Raw genomic sequence first — 19991 nt, forward strand, 5'->3', positions numbered from 1 at the left:
AGCCCTTGAACCATAGTCACAGAGTTATACAGCATGAAAATAGGCCCTTCGGCCCACCTTGTCCATGCCGACCAAGTCGGCAATCTGGGCTTGTCCCATTTGCCATAATTTGGCCCATAATCCTTCAAACCCTTCCTATCCATAACCTGTCTAGTTGTCTTTTCAAAATCATAATTGTATCCCCTTCTATTGCTTCCTCTGGTAGCCCCCAACAAAATGTTAGTTTTTCTTCAATGCAAATTCCCCCACCATTTTTTAATCATTGAATTACAGGTTTGGTATATTCCATCTCTTAAAACACGTAAAGTTTCCAGCCCATTCCTAGTTAATGATGACTCTCACTGATCGAGGTTTTAACTGCCAATTTCTCACGGTCTTCTGTTGACCCCTATCCTACTGATTAACCTTTCAAAAACATTTTTATTCCCTTGGATATTTGACATAACTTTAATGGCCTTCTCTTGGCCCCAAATAAGGTCCATCGCAAGCTATTATCCCCGCAGTGACTTGACTTGCTCCAATTCCTCATCTGGGCCCAAATCACTCTCCCTTTCATTGGTGCCAAGGAAGAGAAGCAAAAATGGGAAGAGACAACCAACAATAGAAGTAGTGGACAGACTATTTCCACAGTTATATTATAAATGCCATTTGAATTGTTACCTTAGATCTTCGCGTTTTTTATTCAAAATTAACCATGTTATGAGGCTATAGGACTTATCACATCCTTGGTCCAAACATGAACCAAAGAGAACCGAACATGAACTTCCAGAGCTAAGATCAGGTGAGAATGGCATCAAAACAATCAAATTACTGAACAGTTTGGTGAAAGTCGTTCCAAGAAAACTGAAATCAAATAGCATCAAAAAGAGTATACTTTGTTGTTGGAGCGGGGATCGCTGGTCAGTGTGGACTCGGTGGGCAGTAGGACCTGTCCCCATGCTCTATCTCTAAACAAAACAAAACTATCCGCATTCTCCAGAGATGCTGACTGACCCGCTGAGGCACTATGTGTCTTTGGAAATATATTGTTCTTGCTTATCATTGGGTCTAAATCCTGGAATTCCTTGTCCAACAGCAGGGATCACTGCGGGAGAACCTTCACTAGAAGGACCGGCTCAAGACTGCGGCTTGTCACGATATTCTCTGGGTAACAATAAGAGATGGACAATAAACGCTGGGTTGCTGTGTCCCGGATCCCAAATGTAAATCTTAAAGCTTGCCATTTATCATTTCATTAAAGAAAGGGCTACAGCACAAGAACTGGTAGGAATGCAGAATTAAAAAATGCCCAATTTATTTAAAGTTTATAACTTTCTTTAAAATGGCTACTGATCCTCGGTTTGATCAGTCCATCCTCCCCAACTCTTCTGAACGCCAAAATCTGCCTTGATTTCTCAAAGGTCAATTGAGCAGGTATTTATTCTTAGCACTCATTTCCCATCCCATCCCAAACAAAACAGAGATAGAGATCGCCTCTCTCTGTGACTTCCGGGCCTGCTCATTCCAACCCACCCCACCCTTTGGCATTTTCATGTACAACTGCTGGAGATATAACACGTGTCCCTACACGGTGGCGCAGCAGTAGAGTTGCTGCCTTACAGCACTTACAGCACCAGCGACCCGGGTTCGATCCTGGCTATGGGTCTTTGTCGGTACAGAGTTTGTACGTTCTCCCTGTGACCTGCGTGAAATTTCTCCGAGATCTTCGGTTTCCTCCCACACTCCAATGGCATACAGGTTTGTAGGTTAATTGGTTTGGTATAAATGTAAAAACTAGTGTCGGACAGAGTTAATGTGCGGGGATTGCTAGTCAGTGGGGATTCGATGGGCTGAAGAGACTGTTTCCACACTGTATCTCTAAACTAAAAACTCTTCCCTCACCACCATCCAGGGATGCAAACAACTCTTCCAAATGAGGTAGAGGTTCACATGCACCTCCACTACAACTGGTCTGCTGCATTCGGAGCTCGAGATGTGGCCTCCTCTACATCGGCAAGACCAAGCATAGACAAGGTGACAGCTTTGCAAAGCACTCACACTCTGTCCGCAATGGCATCTGCTGTCCTCATGGACATCTTGAACTTCGGAATGCATATCCTTTCGTCTTCACTTCCCATTTGCACAAGGACCCGTCAGCCCTTGACCTTCTCCTTTGCCACAGGGAGGCCAAATGCAACCTAGAAAATGGCACGTCATATTCCATTTGGGTAGCCTACAACTTAATGGTATAAACAATGAAAATCTCAATTTCAGGTAACCTACTCCACTTGGTTCTTTTCCAACTTCCATCAGTCCACCCTGGTTCTCTCTCCCTTTACTTACTTTTGCCATCCCTCCCTCCTTCAATACCAAGGTTCATTATGCTCTCCTACCTGGTTCCATAGTCCATCACCCACGTACCTCCACCAGGGTTTCTTCTACCTTGGATCCTCTTTCCTATATCCCTTCCCCTCCCCCATCTGGTTCCATCAGCGTATCATCCCCACACGCCCCCTCATCTGGTTCCATCCATAACTAACCAGTCTCGCACCTCCCTTTAACTTCTGTGTACTAACAATCTCCCTCTGCATTATCATTGCTGGTGCAGGGTCTCGAATAAAAGCATGTTTGGCCCCATAGCCACCAAAGAATGCTGCTTTGTTAATCTGAGCGAACTACTCATATGATTAAGCATTGCACTATTTCTAGTGGAGTTCTTTGCTCAGTATTCAAAGTTACATCGTAACCAAACTTTTACTTTCATTTGTAATAAACTGCTGTTTTAATTATTACAAGCCTTATGTTAGAATCTGATGTGCCAATTTTATAAAAGCATTGAAAATGTTAAAAACTAAGCAGGGAGCGTACATTGCCAAATGTAAGAAGCAGACTTTTGTTATGTGTCCTAAACCTATACTCTCGAGAGTGAAACATTATTTTCACTCAATGTACAAAACAGTGAGAGTACATTGTTGGTGACTTATGTTGAATGCTGAATTCATAAAGGGTAGGAGTAGAATTAGGCCATTTGGCCCATCAATTTTACTCCACCATTCAATCATGGCTGATCTACAGTATCTCTCCCTTCTAACCCCATTCTCCTGTCTTCTCCCCATAACCTCTAACAACTGTATTAATCAAGAAGATTATGTTGTATGTTGAATTGCATGCTGCATACAACGTATAACAGCTAAACCACAACAAAATGTCTCTGTCCTAATGCGTGCCCATTTAAGGAATATAAATGCTGCAGAAGATAATGTATTTTCTTTCCTAATCCACAATATCCAGCTGGTTGTTAAAGGGCAACTAACATGACTCCAGTTTCAATAAGCAGAATCCAAATTCTATCTCTCACTATCATTCCCAAGTAATTTCCTCTAATGCTGATCGTCATGACAACTGCTAGACTTAATCATTCTCTGCCCATTTCCGTCTAAGACCACGATGATAGAGCAATTAACCATGTCCAACTAATAGTCCAAGCCAAATATAGTGTCCTGCCAACACAAAGGACTGCAGATGCTGGTTTACACAAATACTGCCTAACTCACTGTTACTACAGCACTGTGTGTGTTTTTTTAGCAACTTGCCTTGCTGGCTTCAAGCCTCTTCCAATTGCATGTGATAAAGGATGTAATGATACCTGGGAACAAGGAGAGGCCATATAGTCCTTTGTACCTATTCTCGCATTAAAAGTTGCCTGACCTTAGTTTAGTTTAGTTTGTTGTTACATGTACAGTGAAAAACGTTTTGTTGCATGCTAACTCGTCAGCAGGAAGACTATACAACACTTTCAATGGATATTTTTAAAGCAGAGATAGATAGATTCTTGATTTGCATAGGTGTCAGGACTTATGGGGAGAAGGCAGGAGAATGGGGTTAGGAGGGAGAGATAGATCAGCCATGATTGAATGGCGGAGTATACTTGATGGGCCAAATGGCCTAATTCTGCTCCTATCACTTATGACCTTACTACAATTGAGCTGTCCAAAGTATACAGATACATGGTAAAGGAAAAATGTTTACCGCAAGATAAAGTCCAGTAAAGTCCAGTTAATGATAGTCTAATTGTCTCCATTGAGGTAGATGGCAGCTCAGGACCACTATCTGGTTGTTGATAAGATGGTTCAGTTGCCTGATAAGAGCTGAGAATAAACTATCCCTGTAGCTCAGTTTCATTTACCTTTAAGCCACAATAACCTTGCCTTAGAAAAACCTATTTATTTTGATCTTGAAAATTTCAATTGACCCAGAAATCACAGCTGCTTTCACCATTTATGTTCCAGATTTTTTTTAAATCTTGAAGCGAAAGAGAGACTTCTGCTCTGATTTCTATATGACAAGTTGCAGTTTTTAGTTGCAGTTGGTTCTCTCAGAGCAAACTGGTTCTCTGTATTACCGTACATGTTAGGAATAGATCACCCTTTCAAATTCAAAGGAATACACACCAGATTTACATAATCCATCCCAAAATGTCAGCATTTAAACTGTGCTATGTCTTTTCCAATTTGCAAGCTTCCAATTGATTAATCTTCCAGTAGTATAACACTCTTTCATCATGACACCTTTGGTACTTGTAAATTTGAATAGATCTTCCATTCTCAATGAGTATTGAATTGCTGTGATTCACCTTCATTTGCTGACAATGTTGCCTTGGGATAATAACTAATAACTAACATGTCGGCCAAGGTTCATTTTCACCTATTTACTTGCTTTCAACAACTAGGGCAGCAGTCGAGTTGCTGCCCCACAGAACCAGAGACTTGGGTTTGATCCTGACCATGGCTGTTGGCTTGGCGCAGTTTGGACATTTTCCCCGTGACCTTCATGCATTTTCTCCGGGTGCTCCGGTTTCTTCTCACTGTCCAAATATGTAAATGTTTGTTGGTTAATTTGCTTCTGTAAATTGTTCCTTGTGTGTAGGATAGTACTAGTGCACAGGGTGATCGATGGTCAGTGTTGACTCGGTGGGTGGAAGTCCCTGTTTCCACGCTGTAAGTCCAAAACTAATGTCTAAAGTAAACTATTTGACCATGGCGGCATCTTTGCTAAACTTGATTCCAATCTCAAGTGCAAGGTCAGGCATGAGGAGAAGATACATTTTCACATAGTCATACAGTGTGGAGACACTGCCCTTTGGCCCAACTTGCTCACACGATCAACATGTCCAACCTACACCAGTTCCACCTGCCTGCGTGTGGCCCATATCCCTCTAAACCTGTCCTATCCATGTACCTGTCCAAATGTTTCTTAAATGCTGCGATACTACTGACCTCAACTACCTCCTCCGGCAGCTTGCTCCATACACCCCCCAGCTACAGTGTGAAAACGTTACCCCTCAGTTTCCCATTAAATCTCTCGCCCCTCACTTTAAACCTATGTCCTCTGGTTCTCTATTCCATTTGCTCTGGGAGTAACATGAATTTAAACACCATTCCATTTATTAAGAGCAAGTTTACAGTTTATTTCTATCTGGAGGATGCATGGAAACATATTTACCAAATGCTTGCTTATCACATTGCTTGAGGGCTAATAATGCCGCACAGGCCTGAGAATATATATATGAGCTTTCCCGTTTTCCCACTGGTTTATTCCTTTCCAAACAGATAAATGAGAAGAGTTAAGCTGATTATTATCACCACTGTTTGACCATTCTGCATTGTATGTGGACTGAAGCACGTTGATCTACATGTCAGCACACATTTACAATTCCTGATATCAAGTGCTCTTTGGTGTTCCTAACAGATTATGGAAAAGTAATAAATGGTGCTAAATATCTTTGACAGACATTTCAAAAAAGATTTTTCAGCAGATTGCACTAAACAAAATATCCTCAAAAGTTTTTTGCAGGATTGTTGAAACAAAAACAGAGCAGAAAACCACAAGGCAGACAGGAAGAGACATTCCAGACTTGATTGTGTGGGTGAGGTACACACTTGAATTGATTGGTGTCATTTTTTAAAACATTTCGCTTTAATACATCTGTCAACATTTCTCAGTTCCAACATCCGTTCACAATGTGGGCATTTTGCTTTTCAAAGGAAAGAACAAATCTTAAAAGCCACCATAAAATAATCCACAATGAGAGATACTGGTTTAATTATTGCTCCCAACTGCCCCAACCTAATTAACTCCCTCCCCACCACACTCCCATCACCACTCAGGCTGGTGCAAGTCTTCATGCGGGTTAGCAACTCATTGATCTCTGTGTCTGTAAAATTAATGTCAGCAAATGACAAAGCTGTTGGGTGTGGTTGAATTAGGAGACATTAAAACCTAAATCTATCCTTTTGTTAGTCACTAAAATGTCAAGTTGTATTTCCAGCAGGGATGACTGCGTTAGTCACAAAATGCTGGAGCAGCTCAGCGGGGCAGCCTGTTCCGCTGAGTTACTCCAGCATTTTGTGTTTATCTTCAGTTTAAACCAGCAACTGCATTTCCTTCCTACACATGACGGGACTGCTATAGAGTCAGGAATAGGAAGGGCAGTATAGAAAAGAATTACAGATGCTGATATATACTGAAGATAGACAGAAGGGTCCCGGACCGAAACATCACCCATCCTTTTTCTCCAAAGGTGCTGCCTGACCCGCTGCCTGACCCGCTGAGTTACTCCAGCCCTTCCCACCACCTCCTGCCCAACTCATCCTCCCAAGGGAATGACTTCTAAATGTGGATTTTTATCCCTGTCGTTTCACAATTAAAATATTGCTCACACTTTACAATCGGTGGTCAGGCAGTTAAAAAACTTGTCCCACCCTTTCAGTTAACTACTCAGGCTACAGTGTTGTGGATCAACCATCTGATAGAGGAATCACACAATGTTTAAATCTCTGGCGTCTACTCTGAAATAGTATTATGAACAGGCCACAACTCAGAAAAAGTAGAGCGCTGTAGCTGAATGTACTTAAAGGATCCTCCTGACACTTGCAGGTGCCTGGGCCTTTGTTATACCAAGGCGATCCTCCATTGTCTTGCATGACACTACTATTGTGCTAAATAAGAGAGACTCAGAGCCAAATTGGAAGCATAATACTGGGCATTCAAAAGGTACAATGGGCCACCAGCAGCAGGAGAAAAATCAACACGACTACAATCTGCAACATCATGGCACAAAACATCCCGCACTATCACTACAATCAAAGCGAGGAATCTACACCTGGTCAATGAGCAATGCAGAAAGATCCAGTGGAAACGTCACCAGCAGTACTTCAGAATACCATACCAACATTCAAATGCTTCCCACAGCCACATCCCACATTCATCCACCCACATTACAAGCAGAATGGTGTCAGCACTGATCCTTGTGTACGGTCACCGGGCACAGTCTTCCAATTGCAAAATCAGCCCTTTACTGTCACCCTCTGTCTCCAATTGCCAAGCCAATATTGGATCCAGTTTGCCAACTTGCCCTGGATCCCTAACCATTTGAATCGGTCTCTCGTGTAGAACTTTGTTAAAGGATTGACTGAAGTCCATGTACATCATAGCTACTGCCCTGCTTTCCTTGACACACTTTGTTCCCTCTTCGAAGAATTCAATCAAATTGAGGTCAGGCAATGTTGTCTCTCTTTCAGTTTAGTTTAGCACTGACCGGGGAAAACCCACCGGGTCACGGGGAGAACGTTTAGCACTGACCCGGGGGGCCCCCAGCAACCCCCCCCCCCCCCCCCCCCCCCCCCCACACTAGCACTATCCCACAAACAGGGGACAATTTATAATCTTTACCAAAGCCAATTAACCTCCAAACCTGTACGACTTTGGGATGTGGGAGGAAACCGGAGCACCCGGGGAAAACCCACCAGGTCACGGGGAGAACGTACAAAATCTGTCCAGACAGCACCGGTCGTCAGGATGGAACCCGGGGCTCTAGTGCAGTAAGGCAGCAACGTTACCACCCTGCCACGCTCTATGCTCTCTATGACGTGGCCCTGCTTTTGCAAGTGATCATTAATCCTCTGCCTCAGAATATTTCCAGCATCTTCCCTACTATCAACATTAGGGAGAAAGGAGGGCATTGAGAAGTAGAGGGGGAATGATGAGTGGTTGGGGTGAGGGGTGGAGGGTGGGGTGAGCAGCTGGAGAAGATGAACCATTGGGAGTTTGAGGGGAGGCAAGTGGAGGGAGTTTTGTGAGGGGCAAGTAGTAAAGGGTTTCAGGTAAGGAGTAGCAGTGGGATTTGGAGTTAGCACTGGCATAGAAGGATGGGACAGTGGTGCTGGAGAGTCTGTTGCTATTCCAAGCACAACACTAACTTAATTTGAATGATCAGAGATATTAAATGCCAATTCCAGACCATTTGCAGGTATGAAAGCGGAGATTAATTGTGGACTTTCAGACAAGACAGGCAGTATCAGGGATGAAATATGCTAAAGCTATTTATTTTAAATCTCCAGTGATCTAAACATACATCCCCCCTCCCCACCTCCTTCACCTGTATCCACCTATCACTTCTGTCTGATGAAGGGTCTTGACACGAAACCTCACCAATTCCTTTTCTCCATAGACGCTGCCTGACCCGCTGAGTTACTCCAGCATTTTGTGTCTGTCCATCTATCACTTGCCAGGTTCTGCCCCACCCTACTTCTCTTTTCCATTTCTGTCCCCATTGTCCAACTCCCCTCCCTCCCCCCCTAACTCCATCAGTCTGAGGAAGAGTCCTGACCAAAACGTCATCTGTTCATTCCTCCATAGATGCTGCCTCCATAGATGCTGCCTGACCTGCTGAGCTCCCCCAGGACTTTGTTTTTGTTCAATAATACCATAATAACCTTAGGATTGCCCTGCATTATAATAAAATCTAAGCCACTAGATGCATTCTTATCATTGAATTGCCTTGCTAAACAGCTTCACTTTTTCTGTCACTTTTCGTGAATGGTTAAAAAAAAAAAATCCCACCCAAATTCTCCTCCCTATCCATGTTTGCCCAATATTACGTACTCATTATTCCCTATTTCCTCTTCACTTTCAGTTGTTTTTATTTAAACCCATTATCCAATCCCTGGCATAATGTCAGTCCATGCTGAAAAACACCGACTCAAAGTAGATGTTAAACTTTATAAACAGCAAGATATCAAACACCAAAAGCAAGATGGATATAAATCCCATTACTAGTGTTCAGCCTGTACTTGCTTTATGAAAAAGTGCTGTGGAATCCTTTGACATCCGTGCTCAAGGACTCAATTCATTCTCCACGAGCAGATTTAAACCCTGACCTTCTCTACATTTAAATAAAATATAGTGGCGCAGTGGTAGAGTTGCTGCCTCACAGCGCCAGAGACCCAGGTTCGATCCTGATTATGGGTGCTGTCTGTGAGGAGATTGTACGTTCTCCACGTGACCATGTGGGTGTTCCCCGGGTGTTCCAGTTTCCTCACAAAACATCCAGGTTTGTAGGATAATCGGCTTAGGTAAATATTGTAAATTGGCCCTAGTGTGAGGGTAGAGCTAGTGTATGGGGTTCGCTGGGCAGTGCCAACGCAGTGGGCAGAAGGGGATCTCTAAACAAAACTAAAACATGGAGGTAAGGGGTAAGAACATTTCAATAGAGGTTCCAGCAAACTGATCATATGATATGCTCAAGCAAACCTCAGAAATAAATGAGTGGTGCACAATAGGTAGAAGGAGGAACTGAAAGAAAAAAAAAACAAAAGAAGCTTTCTCATAGGAATTAACACAGGAAAAGCGATTTCCTGGACCAGGAAATTCACTTAGTAATGCTTGCTTCAATCAAGTTGGTTTCCAGTTGGAAAGCAAGAAACTCATTTGCTCGTGAGTAATATAAGAATGATATACACTCCCTTTCCAACCTTTTGTTATTTTGTTGCCTGTTTTGTACTCAAATATGATTTGGCAAACTGTTTCTGATCTTGTACACTTGGAAAGGTTTAATTTATTTAGTTTAAAGGTAAAATTACACCTATAACTTACAGTTGAGGCTGAGCGAATATTGTTCAAACCCAACTATTCCAAAAAGAAGAGAGACTCAAGAACTGCAGATGCTGGAATCTTGATCAAAACGCAGTGCTGGAAGAACTCTGTGGGTCAGGCAGCATCTGCGGAAGGAATGGTCAAATGACGTTTCAGATTGTGACCCTTCTTCAGACTGATAGGAAGAGTGGACAAAAACCTGGAAAAGAGAGGTGGTGGTGGGACAGAGTCTGACAAGTGATAGGTGTATTCTGGTAGAAGGCTTTGACTGGGAGATGAGTGGAGCAGTTGACTAAGGTTAGAGGTGAAAAGAGATAAAAATGGCGTCAGATAAGAAGAGGAGAGAGAAAAAGCTGCTTTTAAGCAATAAAAAAAACTGCTGGAGATACACTGTGAGTCAGGCCACATCCATAGTTGGAAATGCACAGATGATGTTTCAGCTCAGCACCCTTCTTCAGACTGAAAATTCAAAATTCAGGGTTTTTTGTAACGTCTTTTGTCCGGTGTCACTAAACAGTGTTCTGCCTCTCGGTACTTTTTCAGTTAGCAGTTGTACTTTGCTTTCTGCTTCCAAGATTCATTTCTGATTACTTCAATTGTGCTGAATTGCGGATCACAATGCACATCACTGTTATACAGCACATTCAGCGATACTATCCAGAGATGAATTTCTAGTTATTTGTCTTTCCAAATCTCTATCCACTTTAAAGACGCTACATATAACTTTGTTTTTGATCATCTTCGTCTATATTAAATTCCTGTGAAGCACCTTGAAAACATGGCACTGGGGTCCCATGGGATATCCACACTTCCACCTATCCTTTGTGGCTGGATAGTCCCATTATTCTGCAAGCCTCTCTTCCAGCAGAGAGAGAGAGCGCAGTTTATGTGTGATGACTAGGCCACAAGCAATGAAAACTGAGGGGTTTCCCAAAGACCACCCCAATGACTTTCCAGATTACACCTCAGGATGCACAAAAAGGTGATAAACATATTCATAATTATACAAAATAAAGAAGTAAAATATTTGAAAATAAATGAACATAAAATACTTTATGTAAATTAGTTTTTTAAAACTTATCCTCATTTGCCTTGTTTGTATCAGACAATTATCAAAGACTGCACTTGATGCACCAACTATCACTGGCATTAAGCTGAGGAGTTGAATACAACGTATATTTGGCCCCTTAGCTCAGTACCCTCAGGAACACTGACATCAGTGGCAAATCCAGGGTGAAGCTGAAGGTGAGAAGAGCGTGCCACTAAATCTCCTGCATGTCCTGTTCTGGTGAGTAAAGGTGCAGAAATTCGGCACATGTACATCTACATACACACACACACACACAGACCACACACAGACCACACACTTGCTCTCACACTCAAACTCGCACGCACACTCACACGCACCCGCACACAGTCTCACACACCACACATACAAGCTGAGGTTGCTCTACAGAAACATTGCCTTCCAATCTGTGCAATTTAGCCTGTAATTCCAGACACTTTGTAAATGCTTTAGTTTTATATACTATTTTCCACAATAAAGTTCTGTCCAATGCATAGAATTACATGCAAACTCCTTCCATCTTATTTCAAGAATTTGTCCATCCTATTAAAGTACATGTAGTGAAGGCTTATAGTGCCATACAGCATGGTAACAGGCCCTTTGGCCCAACTTGCCCATGCTAACCAAGATGCCCCATCTACACATCCCACTGGCCTGCATTTGGCCCATATCCCTCCAAACCAGTCCTATCCATGTAACTATATTTCATGATGTTCAACAGTGCATATAGTGAACTGACGTCTTACATTTGCATCAGAGTCAAAATTAACTCCGTTAATTTACAAATACATTAGTTTGCGACCCTGCAGTTCTGCTCACGGTTCACAGTGCCCATATTTGTTCCATTAAATACTCTGGTTTGAAAAAAAAAATTCAAACTTTAGCGAGGCAATAATGCTGCTGTAGACCAAATGCTAATTGGTTTACCCAATGAATATCTGTATCAATTGCAAAAACCGGAACGTTGCAGAGTAAACCCTCATTATTACGGACCTCTTTATAATGGATTTTGGTTACTAACCTACTGAGCTTCAGGACCAGGCTGGGCTGCCGACGCCATTCCTGGCCGGCACCACCTCCCATACCACTTCTAGGCCGGGCCTACCGCTGCCACCGCCAGCCCACACGTCTTCCCTGGCTACTTCCAGACCGCACCCGCGACCAATGATTCCGCTGCCGATCCTCGCACCTGCCACCAGCAGTCAACTCACCTGGATTCCAGGCCCTGTTCCAGACTGAGAGTCTGAAGTAGGATCTCGACCCAAAATGTCACCTATCCATGTTCTCCAAAGATGCTGCCTGACCTGCTGAGTTACTTTAACTCTGTGTGTCCTTTTGTGTATTAACCAGCATCAGCAGTCCATTGTTTCTACAATTTATACAATGATACTCTATTACTCGGTGATCCCTTACTCGATTATAGCGGACAATCGGCAATAACAGACATCATTCCCCCGCCTCCCATACTCGCCATTATAACGAGGGTTTGCTGTCATAGATACTGTACGTTCATGGCAGAAGGACTGCAGACAGCCTGAACTGTGCAATATATATCTTAGATGCAAAATGCAGTATCATGATTAAACATTTCTATACAAATTATGGTAGTTTAATTATTGCAACATAATGCATCTGATTTCTTGATCTCTGTACAACATTATGGACTGAAGTCACATTTAACAGACATATTTTGAATTGAATACATTTTAAACTTGTACACTCGGTCCTGACAGCTCCAGGTAAAATGCCAAATGGAAATTGTGCATGTCTATTTGCGCAAATAATTTATCTTCACCTGATTGTTTAAATTATTAGACATTTTATTGTTCCCCCAAATCACAGCATTTTGCTTCTCTCACTGAATGAACACTGAAGTTAGTCATCGGTGCAGTAGGCAGTAATCAATATTCGTCCTTATCACTTTTCCTTGAAACTTTCCCCTGCGAGTTCATTTAGCATGCAGCCATCTGTTTTGTGCATTGCACTAATCAATACAGGCCTGATTAAAGTGGCTTGATAATGAGTAAAATAGACACATGAGCATTTGAACAGCAAAATAATTGCAAAACAGGTGAACTTACTTGGCAAAATAGTTTTATATCTATTCTTAGTTCCATGACATGGGATACTCAGCTCCTTGGGATTCACAAAATTCATGGGAATTTCCTGTTATTTGAAGGAAATTAAACAAAAAGATAGAAGCATCAGAAATTCAAACTTGCTTAGCACAGTACAAGTCACACTGCAAAAAAGACATAGTTAATGTCAGTTAAAGAATTCTGTATTATTTGTACAGAATTAATGTACATAACGCACACAATATTTTTTGTTTAGTTTAGTTTAGAGATACAGCGTGCAAAGAAGCCCTTCGGCCCATCAAGTCCGTGGTGACAGGCAATCCCCATACACTAGCACTATCCTATGCACTAGGGACCATTTGCAATCTTTTACCAAAGTTTAGCCTCCAAACACATATGTCTTTGGAGTGTGGGAGGAAACCGGAGCACCCGGGAAAAAACCCACGCAGGCACAGGGAGAATGTGCAAACTCCATACAGACAGCACCCATAGTCAGGGTCTAACCCAGGTCTCTGGTGCTCTAAGGCAGCAACTCAACCACTGCACCATTGTGCCACCCCATAATATTGAACTCATCTGTCCTCTCCAGTGAAATCCTGAATCCATGTTCCAAGTGTTCTTCTCTCTTGCATTCCACAAAACAATCTGATACTCTGCAGTTAGTTCCTTCCGTGGAACTTATAAACATTGGTTTGAGTATTAACTTAGTGAGAGAGGGTAGACAAAAATGCTACAGAAACTCAGCGGGTTTGACAGCATCTATGGAGTGAAGGAATTGGCGACGTTTCAGGTCGAGAACCTTCTTCAGACTGATGTGGGGGTGGGGGGCAGGAAGAAGAAAGGATGGCGGAGACAGTAGGCTGTGGGAGAGCTGGGGAGCGGAGGGGAAGGAGGGAGAAAGCAAGGACCAGCTGAAATTGGAGAAGTCAATGTTCATATAGCTGGGGTGTAAACTACCCAAGAGAAATATGAGGTGCTGCTCCTCCAATTTGTGGTGGGACTCACTCTGGCCATGGAGGAGGCCCAGGACAAAAAGGTCGGATTCGGAATGGGAGGGGGAGTTGAAGTGCTGAGCCACAGGGAGATCAGGTTGGTTAATGCGAACTCAGCGGAGGTGTTGGGTGAAGCGATCGCCAAGCCTGCGCTTGGTCTCACCAATGTAGAGCAGTTGACAGCTAGAACAGCAGAACAGCGGATGCAATAGGTGAGGTTGGAGGAGGTGCAGGTGAACCTCTGCCTCACCTGGAAAGACTGCTTGGGTCGTTGGATGGGGTCGAGGGGGGGAGGTAAAGCGACAAGTGTAGCATTTCCTGCGGTTACAAGGGAAAGAACCAGGGGAGGGGATGGTTTGCATGGGAAGGGCCGAATTGACCAAGGAGTTACGGAGGGAGCGGTCTCTGCGGAAAGCCGAAAGGGGAGGAGATGGGAAGATGTGGCCAGTGGTGGAGTATGGATTGGCTGGTACGGTGGAAGGTGAGGACAAAGGGGACTCTGTCTTGTTACGAGTGGGGGGGGGGGGGGGGGATGGGGAGTGAGAGACATTGCTTGTGATTTCAAAAACATGCAGTTTATGTCATTAGTAGCAACATGGCATTAAATATAGGATTAATAATACTCAACCAATAAAGCAGCTTTCCCCTCCCTCACAGTAAGGCATTTGATTGAATTTATGCAAATCATGACAGAAATATAGGCAATCAAGGATTCTGTAATATGTGCATTGCATAAAATATTAAGTAGTATCAGACTTCCTGTCACATTTTATGCATAATAACATGTTTAGCATGGAATCTTGCTAAACATTTCATTAATTTGTTTGATCTATAATTGGAGTAAGTTGACAACTATGCATGAAGATCAGGTACAAAACTGTCAAAATACAGATTAATATTCATGAACAAGTGAGACAAGTGAGACCTGGGTTTTGTGTGATATATCCACATTCCATTCCATCTTTGGACATATTGCTATTTAATATATGATTTAGACACAATGGGGATTAAATACAAGGAATTCTTTTTAAAAAAACCCCATAAGTTATTTAATCACCTCTCAGAAAAAAAATGATATTTACAAAAATGGAATCCATTGGTTGATCATTCCAAAATGTATCTTCAATTAAAATAGTTTCTTGTCATTGATGAACGTTTGACGGCACTGGGCTGGTACTCGCTGGAGTTTAGAAGGATGTGAGGGAGCCTCATTGAAACTTACCGAATAGTGAAGGGACTGGATATAGTGGATGCAGAGAGGATGTTTCCACTAGTGGGAGAGTCTAGGACCAGAATAAAAGGACGTACATTTAGAAAGCAGGAATTTCTTTCAGTGGGTGGTTAATCTGTGGAATTCGTTGCTACAGAAGGCTGTGGAGGCCGTCAAAGGGTAATTTTAAGGCAGAGTTTGATCATTTCTTGTTTAGTACGGGTGTCAGGGGTTCTGGGGAGAAGGCAGGAGAATGGGGTGTGAGAGAAAGGTATGACTGAATGGCGGAATTGACTTGATTGGCCGAATGGCCGAATTCTTCTCCTAGAACTTAAGAACATGAACTTTCTGTGAAATGTATGCAATACTTTTATACCTATTACAAATGCTTTGCACAAACTGTTGTACAAAGCTATAACTCAGTGCACAAAGAATCATACCATGAATTCAGCTTGAAAGGAGTGGGCACTTGCAACTATTTCTTTCAGTTGCATTCTAGTTAACACATGGCTGGCAGTTTGTAGATACTCCAGGAATATTTTCTCACGGGGTGTGGGTGCAATACTGCATGTTTCAACGTTTCCCAAGGTACTCATATCCAACGTAAGTGATACGTTTGAGCCTCGCCTGTTAATTGAAAAAAAAAAGTAATTGAAAATATTTATTACAGTACATAGAACACAGTACAGTACAATACAGGATCAAGCACTTTGGCCCACAATGTATGTTCAGAACATAATGCCAGCTAAAACTAATCTCCCTTGCCTGCACGTGGTCCACATCCCTCCATTCACTGCATATCCAAAAGCCTCCTAAATGTCACCAGCGTATCTGCCTCCACCACCGCAACTGACAGCACGTTCCAGGCACCGTCCACCCTCTGTGTTAAAAGCTTGACCCGCATACAGTATCTCCTTTATACTTTGCCCCTCTGCCCTTAAAGCTGCACCCTCTAGGCCTTGACATTTTAACTCTGGAAAAAGTGTTCTGATCTTTATCAAATGCCGTTCCTTATTGTGTTGAACCGTTACCCACCCCGTAACATTGAGGTATTTATTCTCATTGGCTTGAAAAGTCAAATAGAAAGTCAAAGACAAAGAAAAATGCAGAATAAAATAGCATTGAAACTGTCTGTCCTAATTGTTTTGGAGGAGGGTTGACCTGGCAGCAATGTCTGGAATATGAGCATGCGTGGTCAAACTCACAAATCAGTGATACCCTTCTCCTCCACATGGAGAGCTGGTTTTGCAACCTTTTTCAATGTTTTCTTCAGGAATTATAGTCTGAAATAATGCATGATATTTGCCAGCGACTATTGCATTTCAATAAATCTTGAAGTGCAGTTTGAGTGAAAAATATCTTCAACTACAAATGTTCCTTAACCGTTATTATGTTGCTAATAATATATACATGGGTCACCGTTCCCTCAAACAAATATTTCAGAATTCCAACATATGTTTCTACTTTCTAAAATCTTTTATAAATCTCCCACAAAAAATATTAGAGTGCAATTTTAAATTGCATTCATTACAGCAGCAATAGACACATTTGAGGATGCATTTCAAAGTAAAGCTTCTTAGCTGTTTGGTTTCATTACTTTATTGAAACAATATGTAAAGATTGAAGTGGAGCCAAAATTCTGCAGATGCTGCAAAACCAAAATAAAAATAGAAAATGCAGTTGAATTTAGATGAGGATGAAACGTCTAGCCTTTGACTTGGGCTTTCCAAACTGCTTTGACTACATTTGAACTGTTATTGTTGATACTTATTCCAGCACACCTCATAAATAAGACACCATGGAGCTAATAGACTGGAGGTACATGGTGTGCCTCGAGGTCTCTCCATTCATAATAAGGTGGCTCTTGTATTGAACAGTGTTACTATTTTACAATGCCCAAGATGAACTGTGTTTCTATTACATGTTGAATATTTTACTCAGATGCTTTACATTAAATCCAGTTTTGGGATGAAGATGTCTCTGGCATGACCAGCATTTCTAGACGTACTCTAATGGCCTTGAGAACCAGATGATGTCACTGTCTTTAACCACTCTAACCACTATGAGACATCTGCTCACTTCCCATAAGAAATACATTTGCAGTTTTAAACATCTACATTGGTAGATTATTCGGTTAATCTCCCATTTTTTTGAAATCCCTAATGACTTTAAACGTTAACATCTCTCATATTCAGGGCAATCTGTTCTACGACTCTATATTTGAATTTCTCTAATTCTGTTTCAATCCAACTCTAGCACCAAGAGAAACCTACAACCCCATTCAGTGAAGAAGGCTGTCAAAGGATATAGAATGACATAGACCAGTTCTTGGTATGGGTGGAGAAATGGCAGATATGGTTTAATCCGAGCAAAGGTGTAATTTTGGGGAGGGTTGATAGTAAGAATAATGTGGACTGTTAATGACAAGATCCTTATCAGCAGTGATCTACAGAGGGATCTTGGGGTCCAGGTCCACAGTTCCCAGAAAGTGGCTATACAAGTAGCGATGTTACAATACCTACCTTCAGCAGCGCTACAGTTCTGCCACTGGCTGGGCGCCTTTGGGGGGTAGGGGGGGGGGCGGGATTAAAATGCCGTTTTCTCCTGCCTGTCGGAGTCTAACTTTCTCAGGCTGTTCAGCTGCTGCAGAAAAATCATTCCGACTTCTGTTCTCAAAGTTTTTAAAAAAGAATCACGGGACAATTTATCCCTGGAGTAAAATATATAAAAAGCTACTTCTAATGCCATCAACGCCGACAACAAGACGGATCTCACGTAGGGGACAAAACATAAGGTAAGCCATTTATTTTACATATAAACTTGCTTCTTAGGGTGACTTTAATCCAAATTTCGTTCGTGAAAATGTGATTTTAGCCCCTATACGAACCGGCAGTGTTTTTCCTGCTGATATGGGGTTCAAATTCACTACAGCCGCAACGTTCCAATCAATCGCGTTCCACAAAAGCCCACTCGCAAGATGATTAAAATGCCCATTAATTTACGTGAATTAAACATTAAATTCCTTCCTTTTGGCCTATAAATGCATGACAATGAGATTTAAAAATCATGTTATATTGTGAATTCTTGTGTGAACGTTATTTGGATACTTAGGCTATTTAAAAATGTTAAACGTTTCTTAAGAAATGGATAGATGTTTAGATCTAGTAATTGAATTTTGTAATTAGCTACAATTAATAACTAACTAATTATATGCTTTAATTTCAGGTCATCCAAGTAAGATTGTTTCATATTTGTTTCAGAATGCTTCAATCTATAATAACTGAAAATTTCATTCAGTTCTCTTAATTTTTAAGAAACCTATGGGCTTTTGACTGTCCTCGATCACAGCTTTTGAGTTAAGTCAATGGAAAAGCAATAGGGAACAAGATGCTAATTTCAGAGTATGAAAATGGCCATAACCTTTTTAATACTGAAGTGAATTAGGTGTCAAATTAAACTTATTTTTATGCTTTAGCTGATGGGATAAATTGCAGACTTCTTTTAAAATCTGAAAATTTTGTAACATTGCTAGTACAAGTAAATAGAGTGGTAAAGGAGGCATATGCTATGCTTGCCTTCATCGGTCAAGGCATGAGTAGAAGAGTCAGGAAGTCACGTTGCAGTGTTATTACACTCTGTTCAGCTGCGTTTGGAGTAGGGTCATCCTATTGCGGGAACAATGTGGAGGCTTTGGAGAGGATGTCGAAGAGGTTTACCAGAATGCTGCCTGGTTAAGAGGGGACCACTATAAAGAGGGGTTGCACAAACTTGGGTTACTTTCCCTGCCGCGTCGGAGGCTATTGGGGAAACCTGATAGAAATGTATAAAATTATGAGAGACATAGATTGAGTAAACAGTCAGAACATTTTTCCTTGGATGGAAATGTCAAAGTCTAAAGGGCATTGATTTAAGGTCAGGGGGGGATAATTTAAAGGAGATGTGTGGGGTAAGTTACAGAAATTGGTGGGTACGTGGAGTGCTCTGCCAGGGTTGGTGGTGGAAGCAGATCCAATCAGGGCGCTTAAGAGGCTTTTAGATGAGCTCATGAACATCCAGGAAATGGAAGGATATGGACTCCATGTTCAGCACAGCCACAGACATTTTGGGTCGAAGGGCCTATGCCTGTTCTCTATTCTAAACCGAACCCTCTTGCAATAAAGGATATAAGTGTTCTAGTGCTTGAATTACAAAACGTTAGGAGACAGTTCCAACAAGCAGTTAAGAAGGCAAGGCATTTCCTTGATTGCAAGGGCGATGGAGTTTAGAACATAGAACAGAAATAGGCCCTTTGACCCACAATGTCCATGCTGAACCTGAACTAATGAACACCCATTCCTGGTTACCCTGCAGATCTTACTCATACATTCCTATCTCCACTGTCAACATCTATCTTATTACAAATGCTACAATATGCGCATTCAACTAAATCCTGCTAAGCTACAATTTTTTAATGATTTAGTACCCCTGGATATGCTTTGTGCTGAATAAAATGATTTACATATTCTGCTCCAGCCCGTCATACTTTACTGGTCATCTTCTCCCTCACTGTACGTGCTAACATACTATTGTTTTCTCTTAATTTATTAAAGATCGTGTTCTTGGAGCCCTGCCTCATGCCGTTTAACTCCAAAGTGAAAGAACATCACATAGATAAACAAGATCATTGATACACTCACTCTTTACCAGCACCTCAACCATCACCTAATTACAAGCAATTTCAAGCCAAACAGTTT

General features: G+C 41.9%; 1 protein-coding gene across 1 annotated transcript in view; it reads right to left on the bottom strand.

Annotated features, from left to right (window-relative positions):
- LOC129706564 (receptor-type tyrosine-protein phosphatase R-like) overlaps positions 1-19991 on the bottom strand; it is a 187987-nt gene that overhangs the window by 64427 nt on the left and 103569 nt on the right. The window contains exons 6-7 of the mRNA XM_055650926.1: positions 15699-15885; positions 13060-13144 (exon numbers count right to left, since the gene is read on the bottom strand). Of these exons, the coding sequence (XP_055506901.1) occupies positions 13060-13144; positions 15699-15885 (272 nt within the window). The remainder of the gene's footprint in view (positions 1-13059; positions 13145-15698; positions 15886-19991) is intronic.

This window comes from Leucoraja erinacea, chromosome 19 (genome assembly GCF_028641065.1).
Source record: "Leucoraja erinacea ecotype New England chromosome 19, Leri_hhj_1, whole genome shotgun sequence".
NCBI lineage: Eukaryota > Metazoa > Chordata > Chondrichthyes > Rajiformes > Rajidae > Leucoraja > Leucoraja erinaceus.